This window comes from Teleopsis dalmanni, unplaced genomic scaffold (assembly GCF_002237135.1).
Source record: "Teleopsis dalmanni isolate 2A unplaced genomic scaffold, ASM223713v2 unscaffolded_contig_1024, whole genome shotgun sequence".
Lineage (NCBI taxonomy): Eukaryota > Metazoa > Arthropoda > Insecta > Diptera > Diopsidae > Teleopsis > Teleopsis dalmanni.
This window is the reverse complement of record NW_024032406.1, coordinates 1-10,500: the sequence shown is the minus strand read 5'-3', so window position 1 is coordinate 10,500 and position 10,500 is coordinate 1. Positions and strand designations below refer to the sequence as shown.

At 35.3% G+C, this 10,500-nt stretch overlaps 1 protein-coding gene and 1 long non-coding RNA gene across 3 annotated transcripts; one reads left to right on the top strand and one right to left on the bottom strand.

Annotated features, from left to right (window-relative positions):
- Positions 1-521: 521 nt before the first annotated feature.
- Positions 522-2,876, bottom strand: LOC119663874. 2 transcript variants are annotated; one of them, XR_005251080.1, is made up of 3 exons: positions 2,635-2,876; positions 669-1,163; positions 522-608 (listed from the first exon to the last, which is right to left on the bottom strand). It is a non-coding gene; the product is annotated as an uncharacterized LOC119663874 (long non-coding RNA). The 2 variants fall into 2 exon arrangements; XR_005251079.1 differs by having other exon boundaries at positions 522-1,163.
- A 6,396-nt stretch (positions 2,877-9,272) lies between these two features.
- Positions 9,273-10,217, top strand: LOC119663873 (the record flags this gene model as incomplete). The annotated part of the gene is made up of 2 exons (XM_038073474.1): positions 9,273-9,420; positions 9,475-10,217. Coding segments are annotated over exons 1-2 (891 nt in total), but the record flags the coding sequence as incomplete, so codon positions are not given.
- Between the last annotated feature and the right edge of the window lie 283 nt (positions 10,218-10,500).

Sequence of the window (10,500 nt, the reverse complement as noted above, 5' to 3'; positions counted from 1 at the left end):
AGAAGGAAATATTTACAAGGATGGGGTATTCGCTAGAAACAGCCATTACTCGAAACAGCTGTATGGTCAGCTAAAAATTCAATTAACTAAAAATTTCGTTTTTACAATTCACTACTGTTCGAAACCTGTCAGTTACATTTTATAATTTTTTAATTGTTATGTCATGATTTCAATTATAAAATAATTAATAATCAATTTAAAAACAAAATATTTTTCTTATAATTTGGTACTATTTAAAAACCTTTGCATTAGCAAAACAGTTTTCTTCGTAATTTTCGTCGTAATTATCTTTAAATCTACATTCGTTTAATTTTGGAGAATCGCTCAATTTTATAAGAAACTTATAAATAAAGTGTTCAATTAAAAATTAAAGGATAACTTCAAAATACCATATGTATTTAACGAAAAATTGCTTCACATTCGGTTATACTTTTTATAATAGAAAAGATTTTTACTTTCTACAATCCATAATAAGCGATGAAACTATTTTCCAGAATTGATAGAACCCTAGTTTAATGGACAATAAAATTTGCAACATTGGTGACTTTCCTTGTTCTAGTATTCTATTTTATTAAGAAAATATCCTAAGTAATGTCGTTCAGTTATATCTAAATGAGACATAAATATTGTTATATTGTATATAAATTTTAAAATACAAATATAGGTACATTTTTCCTTTGTAAATTAAATTGTTCTTTTTTATTTTCACAATCACTCTTCATTTGTCATTAGAGAGGTTGTAACATGTATTCGCCTTGCATAAACTTTTCTTCTTGGATAGGTGCATATTTGGTTAAACTTCCCGTTAATATTACTTTCCATTTAAGTCTTTTTTATCTAAATTCGAAATTTTAAGCCCACATTTAAATGGATTAAAAATAATTTCCTTCTTTTTATCGCATACATTTTGTCAAATAAATTTCGATTTCATCAATGAGTTTTTTAACATCCATCGCACTAGTAATTCGTATGAAATGCGAAAAAAAACATCAGATACAGAATCCGACAGGTCTAGTATTTTAGTGACGACATTGACTCCATATCGCATAATTTAATAGACCTAATCAGCTGTAAGCAATAAGCAATAAGCCGCGTGATGTCATGATATTCCAAATTGTATATGGTACAGTAACAGCTTTGGTAGGATTTACAAGCAACATTATCTATAAGTATAAATTAATATTTTATTGACTTCTTTTTAATTAAAAATTAGTTTGAGTTTAATTAGTTAATGAAATTATTACAATCATGATTTTATATAGATACTTAGGTGTGGCTAGGTAGTAGCTTAGGTGAATAAAAAGGAGGGTAAATAATATAAAGAGATAGAATCTTTATGGTATACACATTAGACTGTTTTCACACCTATTTCTTATATTGTTTAGAGCACTATTTGTGCTCAGTATTCATTTATTATTCATTTAAATAATAAATAATAAGCTACATTATTTTTATTATTTAACAAGACTAATTCGGTATATACTTTGTGATAATGATTGAAATTATATATTTTCAATTTGAGTTCATATAACCGTAACATATGCATATATTATACTTTTACACTATTATACTTATAGTTCTGCGATTGACACAGAACTATTCATTTTATTTAGAAATTATTCTTATCGCTGGTCATTAATTGAGTTTATAATGAAGTAAAAACTTCAATAATAGAATATGTAGACAGTGTGGTACTCGCATAACACCAATTTGTTTGGCAGAGGTTCATGTTAAGTAAATATGGTATGTGATTCATTCCAGAGGAACTTAAGGGTGAAATATAGAAAATATATTAATATTTATATATATCATATTGTCAGTTCTTCCGTTTTTCAGTATTTGAATTGATAAAGAACTGACTTTGAATATTTTTACAAATGTTCTCATTTTTATCCCTCGAAAACAGACAGACTCTTTTATGTTGAAGCAGATATGTTATGTTGGATAATATCGGATTATTCAAATAAAGTTTTATATTATTCAACTCATAGGGAATATGTTTTCCGATATCTTTTTAGTACCTAAAAGGTACTAACTTTACTATATTACACAAAACTTACATATATGTGAAAAATATAAAAACAGCTTAATTCTTATTAAACTTAGACTAGGTGCTCTCTAGTAATAACAAAATTTAAATTTATTAATAATATCAAGATATTTTGAAGTTACAAAACTGCTATAGACAAGTGTAGGCATTTCACCTGGACCCATGTTAAATACAACTTTCATACCGGTACCTACATCGTGTTTTTATATTTTCTTCTTCATCTCATTCCATATACCAAGTCTTGTCAACCTTTTGTGTGTTTGCTGTGAAATGGGCATTTGGTTACAGCAGTAGCAACAACAACAGATAATACAATAGAATCGTTGGCCTATTTCAGTTAACACTTTTATTTGTTAATATCTTAATTAAACTTAATCAACTGACGATTATAGTTAACAATGAAATTTATAGACTAATATTGCTGGAATTTTCTTGCTGGAGTTTCAATATTCGTAATGGAGGTTATTAATCTTTCAAATCACTATACAATCAATACGTCAACTATTAGAACTTTGTGCCTTTTTTACATATTATAATCCTACTTTCTCAATAATTTCACAATTTAAATATTTTGTTGGTATCACCTTTGAGTAATGTGCTAATATTTGTTTACGTATCTGACGCTCTTCCTCTGTATATTGGAGTGCCTTGTTAACAGGTTATATTTTTCGTGCTTTTTTCTCATGGATTTCATCACTCTCCAAGATGCCAACTATATAATCACCAAAAATCGATTCATCTCTCTGCCACTTGTTTAATTTTTCCAGTAATAATTTCTTTCAAATGATATATGTACGTCGTATTAATCTTTTTAATTGTTACTGATTAATTTTATTTAACTTTTAGATCAGTTTTGTTGTTAAGTGCAACTGATTTCATTTTAAATTTACATTGTCAATTTATCTTATAAATTCATTGTTAGTTGATATTGTTAGATTATAAATAATTTACTTTACTTTTAAATTTAAGTAATTTCTCCCATTTACTTTATTTGTTTTTTATTTGTCATTTGACAACTGTCATTTACAGTGGTGGCAATAAATATGTTCTTTGATATTGAAATGACATGTTTAATAGTGTATATTGTACATAATAATATTCGGACAAATAACTTCCACATTAGGCTTTTAGAACAAAATGTTGTAAAATTTTTTCTTATATGAGGTTAGGATTATGTAAATTAAAATGGATTTAGTGCTAGACTTCAAACAGAAATTAAAATAAGGCATTTTAAAACTGTTTATTTACAGACTATAAAACTATAAAAAAAAAAATGTACAATAGGTGTATTCAAGATGTCTGTGCATCGTTGCATGTACAAATTTATTTGATTTTACAAAAACAATTTCTTTTCTTATAATTCTGCACTTGATTTGCAAGACAATATTCAAGACAATATTTTTAACACCAATTACCTCTTGCATATTTGATTTTCAAGACTCTATACTTCAGCGAAACTGTTAAGTTTGTTTTGATTTTGTTATTTTGTAATTTTATGATTTTGTGCAATTGTTTCTTTTTTTATTTACTTTACGTCCAACAATGTCGGACAATGTCAATGCATTCTGCTTTTCACTTGTTTTTGGCATTAGTGGAAATTATTATATGCTAAATTATCGAATCTGGGTTATATTTTACAAGCAAATAAATATGTAAACAAAAATCATCTGTTCTAAATATTTTCAAGACTAATATGCACAACGTGTGTTCTCGATTATTTGAGTTTGCAAGGATGCACAGACATCCTGAATACCCCTAATATTTCTTTATATAATAAATTTTAAGAAGGTTATGTACACTTTTTCCAATATTTTCTTAATTATGTGTCCATAATATATATTGCTAATGGAATAATAAGGATTCTTTAAAAACAGAAAGGTTTTCAAAGTATTCTATAGTAGTGCTGTTCGTATTCGGTTTTACGAAGTATTCTCGAACTTATCTGTCGAAGGATCTATTAGAAAGGAACTGGTGGATAACACTACAGAGTGTTGTAAGGAAGCCGAAGTGGCATAGTTTGTGCATCAGACCTTCGAACCATACGGTGTCGAAGGAAAGCCTTCCAACACTCTGTTGTTGCTTTCAATACAAAATGAAAATTTGACACTAGCATCTCACTTCATTTTGCATTAAAAGCAACAACAATTGCCATGACGTGACTGCAATCATAACAAGCCGCTTAGACAATTCCATTTATTTCATTGATTAGACGTTAAAAATATAAATAATTACACAACCAGCTCAACTGCAAAGTTAAGCTGGTTTGCCATAAACAGCTAATTCGCGCCTTATTCACGTACGCCTTTCACTATTTGGTCTGCAATCTCTTTCGCCCATATGGAAAGAATCTGTCTTTTCGAGATATATATGTATGTTCTTTGTTTTTGGTTGAAACTTTTAAGAAAAAAAATGTATTTGAAACAAATGAAACTCTAAATTATTTGAGTTTATGGAAATTTTCTTTGATGTTGTGGTGCTTTTATATGTATTTTTAACCATTATATATCATTTATATACCATATATATGGTATATAAATTAATTTCTTTTAAGGTTTTTCAATAATTTTTGTAATTTCTATGTAATTATTTTCCTTAAACTTTTACATTGTATAAAAATAATATGCACTTATTTCATTTACCGATATTGATTAAAACAACATTTGCTTTTAAATTCACTTCAATTACTACTTATTTATAAAATAAATTGTTTTATATCATAACAAAAATGATTTTTATTAATATATAAAAAGCTGGTTTCACAAAGCTTATAAAATTATAATTGTTCAAATTGTTTTAAACTTAGAAGAATTACATACAAAACTTTTCAATGAAATTTTAATCAATTCAAATATCGAAAAATATATGCTACTGAAATAGAACATGTCTGAAAAGGTTAATGAAGTAGATATATCAGAGCCCCCTGATATCCCTCTACAGGCTAATTGTGAAATCTCAACTGAAATGGTCAATATCAGTGTGAAGGAACTCTTTGAACTTAAAAAATTCAATGAAATTCTACAAGCCAACTATATCAAACTTAGGCAGCAATTTCAAATGCTCCAGGACCGGTATTCTGATTTGGAAAAACAATTGAAGCTAAAAAACCCAGTAGCTACTGGTAATCAATTAAATAATAATAAAAGGAAGAAAGTTTCACCGCCTTCTCCAGTTAGCTCCCCCCATGACTCCGCTGGCTCTAATGAGGAAGAAATGGAGATAGAAATTTCTGTTGCGGAGCCTGACCCTTTTAAGATTGAAGATACTGAAATTGATTTCCCGAAATATAATCCAAAAGTCAAATCGACCAAACAGGTGAAATCAGTTGTAAAGAAAAGACTTCCTAAAACAGCACCAAATTCAACAGCAGTCAAGTCAATTTCAACAGGAAATTCTCAATCCCCAACTCCTGAGCGGATCTCTACGCCTGAAAACATCCATACTAATGGTATTGTTTCTGACAATATAACGAATCGAAATCTTTTACAACCTGTAACCTCAAATAAGAAAGTAGGCAAAGTTGTACCTATTGTACTCCGTCGAACCAACACGTGGAACTCTTTAGTCAAGCAATTTTTAACAAGAAACATTAATTTTAGCGAGGCAAAGAAGGTCCGTTTGGGCATACAAATAACTCCTGCCACCATAGATGACCATCGCAAGATAACAAGATATCTAAATGAGATTAGTGAGCCATTTCACACCCACTTTCTTCCTGACGAAAAACACCTCAATATAATAATTAGAGGTTTAGAGGGTCAGAGTATAGATGATATTAAAGAAGATCTTGCAGGCCAAGGATTTAGTATCTTTGAATGCCATTTTTTGAAAACTAGACAAGCTGCCAGCAATTTAGTTAAAATCAGACTGCCAGCTGACCAGAAGAACATATATAATGTTTCCAGTATTTGTCATTTAAAGGTGATTATTGAAGCCCAGCGCCCTCTAAAAGGTCCCCCACAATGTCATAACTGTCAACAGTTCGGGCATGTCGCTACTAACTGTAGAGCCACACCAAAGTGTGTTAAGTGTGAGGGCTCACACCATCACCAACAATGTACAAAACCACGCGATGTTGCCCCGATTTGTTCGAACTGTGGTGGTGGCCACCCAGCCAACTATAGAGGATGCCCTTGCGCTCCGCAAATGCTGAAGAAAAAGAATGTCTCCACACCAATTTCTACGGTCAGTTCTAAAGTGCAGCCTTCAATTTCTTATGCCGATGCTTTGAAGAAGGGAAGTACAGCTGAGCAAGTTTCGTCCAATTCCCACTTGCTAACCTCCCACATGGAGAAGCTTTTAAATAATATGCAGATACAACTTTAGTACAATGATGAGAACTATGATGGAGTCCTTGTTACAAAGTTTAGTGCCAACCCTAGCTTCTTAATGAGTTTGTCATCATATCGACTTAAAATTGTGACGTGGAATGCCAATTCCATTATTAACAAGAAACATGAGGTCATCCAATTTTTGAAATTGACATTATGTTGATCCAAGAAACATTTCTGAAACCTGCTATTCATTTTAAAATTCCCAATTATGTTGTTTACAGATCAGACAGAAACTCAAGAAGAGGTGGTGGCACAGCCATCGTGATTAAATATGGCATTAAACATCATGCTACAATTTGCAACCAACAATCGCTCGAAACAACATCTGTAATGGTTGAAAGCCAACTTGGTAATATAAATTTTGTGTCAGCATACAGGCCACCGAGTTTGCAAATTCTCCCTAATGAACTTGAGGTTATCCTCAACAACGAGACACCTACTTTCTTAGCGGGCGATTTAAATGCATATCATAGCAGCTGGGGTGACAGAACTTCAAACAGAGCTGGCAGGGATATTGATGGGCTCGCCACTGAACACTTATGGCAGATTCATGCGCCAGGTGAACCGACACATTATGGCAGAATCACAGGCCACGTCATTGACTTCGGAATTTCAAATAACTTAGAGTCGAATGGTTGACATAAATCCTCTGCCTAACCCTCCCCGTGGGTGTCGACTGGTAATAGAGAGTTCTGATTGCAGACTGTTCTAGCTAAGAATTGGAGTTTGCTCTGATTCATCGGCGTGAGGTCTCTGGGGACAACAGAGGTAATGATGCACTAGGCTATACCGACGGATTCTTCAGGTCCTTAAGGGCTTCCCTTGTCGGATTGGCTACTGCGGAGCAAAAATTCTGTCCAACGGCCTTTACGGCCAACATGGCTTCAACGGCAACAACCTTGGCTATACTGACACTGATTGTATGATTTTGAATTGTCTGAATTATAAATTGTCTGAACCCTGGGCTGACAGTCTCAGTATTCTGTTACCTCAGTATGTAGAGGTGAAACTCTGCAGAAATGGCTTTCAGGCTAATGCTGAGGCTGCCTCCGTCCCGTTAAAATCGTGGCTGACCTCAGGAAGCGCTCAATATCCGTCGCCGTTTAGTTGGTGGTGTAGGTGAGGTTGAGCGAAGCTCCCTCTTAATATCTGCCTGGCTCTGAATGTATATGCTCATAAGGCTATACATCAACCTTCACATGGACCTCACTGATTCAAAGGGACCCATGGGGCTTTTTAAAAGATAACTACACGTCAGGTGGAGATAGCGGACCTGAGTTGGGACCCATCAATATGGAAAATTTAAATCTTAATAAAAAAACAAACAAAACTTTCTGCTACTGGAAGACCAGTAGCAACCCCAAGCAGAAGACTGCAAACCTCGAGTGGTACCTCCAACTCCACTTCCAATGAACTTAAAATCTCGTCGCAAATACCTTCTGGAAGCAGAAATACTGCATCTACCAGTCGGTATGTTGCCTCTTCTGTCACGGCCAAAAGCAGTGACAAGTCAGAAACCAAATCCACAAGGAGAATTCCACCCTCTAAAAAGGCCCATAACGACCGCCGTATGGCTACACGAATTCTGCAGCGCGTAGGTGAGATCCCGGCCGATAAAATCAGTCAGCAACAGGCCTCATCCCTTGAATGGGCCAAAAGCATCTTGGCCAAATCAAGCAATAAAGAGGCTTCCAAACCGGACCAAGTGTCTAAAAGACAAAGGTCTCAGGAGGAAGAACCCCCTCTTACGAAAAAACCAAGAGGTTACAATGTACTGGTACGACCGTACAGTGAGGTTGCGAAGGACAATCTCATTATAGGTGTCCTGGATAGGAGTGCCGAGGAGGGGAGAATCCCCAAAGACAAATGGAAATGGGTGTCGGCCGCGCTGGCAGACATCTTCCTCCAAGTTTTGGAAGAAAACCCAGGACCTGCTCCCTCCTGCGAAGACGCGGGTTGGCACCAAGGACAAGTGAAATTGGTAGCTTGCAAGGATGCGAGATCGGTTGCCTTGTACAAGGCAGCTGTCTCTAAAGTAGGAGAGATCTGGCCTGGAGCCAGACTTGAAGCGGTAGACAAGAAGGATATACCATCTCGTCCTAGGGCCAGGGTTTGGATTCCAACTAAACAAACTGACCCGGAGCAAATTCTGAAAATAATCAGGATCTGTAACCCCAACCTTCCAACTGGAAATTGGAAGGTGGTAAAATTAGAGGAGCCTGTTGGACCGACCAGACAAGCTGTCCTTGTATTAAATGCGGAGTCATTGAAACCGCTCACCGAAGCTAAGTACGTAATCTCCTATGGCTTTGAGAAACTAAATCTCAAGGTCTATCGTACCGATGCCACGGAAGAACCGGAGAAGATTACGTCTGCTCAGCCCTTGCTGGAGGAACCAGCTAAAGAACCAATGCTAAGACAGCAGAGTTGTGAGGAAACACAGAGTGAAGACCTGCCAGATCAAATGGAAGTGGACTCGCTCTCTCTGGTGTCTGAAGACAAATCGGATGCGGGGTCGGTGACCAGTCTGGGCAACCTATTCGATGAGAGTGGGCTCCTGGATTCGGATGACGAAGCCGATAAAACGGTGGTAGAGGTTCAGGTACCTGATGAAGGTGCTTCAAATTAATCTCCACCACTCTAAAGCTGCTTCAGCAAACCTTCTAATCCACCTTGCACAGGGTGGAGCCGATGTTGTTCTGATTCAGGAACCATGGATACTGGAAAACCGGATCTGTGGAATCAGCAACACTGACTCAGGTAGACCTAGATCATGTGTGTTAGTTAAAAAGTACATTAATTGTTTCCTTTTGAATAATTTAAGTGATGACGACCAGACTGCAGTGAGTTTGGAAATCGACGGCAAAACCGTATGGGTGGTGTCATCATACATGGCCCACGACCATATAGGAAATCCACCACCGGAAATACTTAAGCAGCTCGTGATAACAGCAGCAGAAAGAATGACTGGTGTTGTGATTGGAGCCGATGCAAATGCTCATCACACAATCTGGGGAAGCTCAGACATAAATGAAAGAGGTGAGTCGTTATTCGATTTTATTCTAGATTATAATCTTCATATATGCAATACAGGAGTGGAACCTACTTTTATTATTGCAGGCAGAAAAGAAGTTTTAGATATTACGTTAACTATTGAAAACACAGATCTTGAGATTAAAGATTGGAGAGTTCTTGATGAACACTCATTCTCTGACCATCGTTATATTCAATCCTATATAAATCTACAATGTCCAGTTGAGAAACCTTATCGGAATTACCGTAATACCAACTGGAGTAGATATCGAACCAATTTACTAAATCTACTTCCTCTATATCCTATTGAAGAAGTAGAGACTCCTCAATCGCTAGATAACGTTGTGGAAACCTTCACAAAAGCTTGCAACATAGCCTTGGACCGTTCTTGCCCACTAAAATCACAGAGGGGAAAGAAAAAGCCATTGTGGTGGTCCGAGGAAATAAGAGATCTTAGGAAATCAAGCAGAAACTTGTTTAACAAGGCCAAGAGAAGTAATCTTAACACTGACTGGGACATCTACAAAGTCAGTCTAAAAATATATAAAAATGAAATAAAAAGAGCCAAAACACGCTCCTGGAAAGCCTTCTGTGGAAGCGTGGAGGGTTGTCAAGGAACAGCAAGGTTTAGGCGCATTCTCTCGAAGAAACCCTCTAATCTAGTCTACTTAAAAGACGAGGTCAATGGGTGGACACATAGCAGCGAAGAATCGGCGGCATTGTTACTGAATATACATTTCCCAGATAGTGACGTACCAAATAACCTTGGAATAAACCAGGGGTCTACATGTGACTCATCTGTGGTGAATAATATTGTCACCAGAAGGAAAATTAAATGGGCTATAGATAGCTTTCTACCATACAAATCACCGGGCCTGGATGGAATTATACCAGCCCAACTTCATGAAGCAAGGGACATCTCTTGCAACTGGCTCACACCAATCTTTAAAGGTTGTCTTTACTTAGGGCATATACCAGAGAAATGGAAATTGACAAAGGTCGTTTTAATTCCTAAAGCTGGCAAAAGCTCCCATATTACGCCTAAAGATTTTAGACCGATTAGTCTATCCTCTTTCCTCTTAAAAA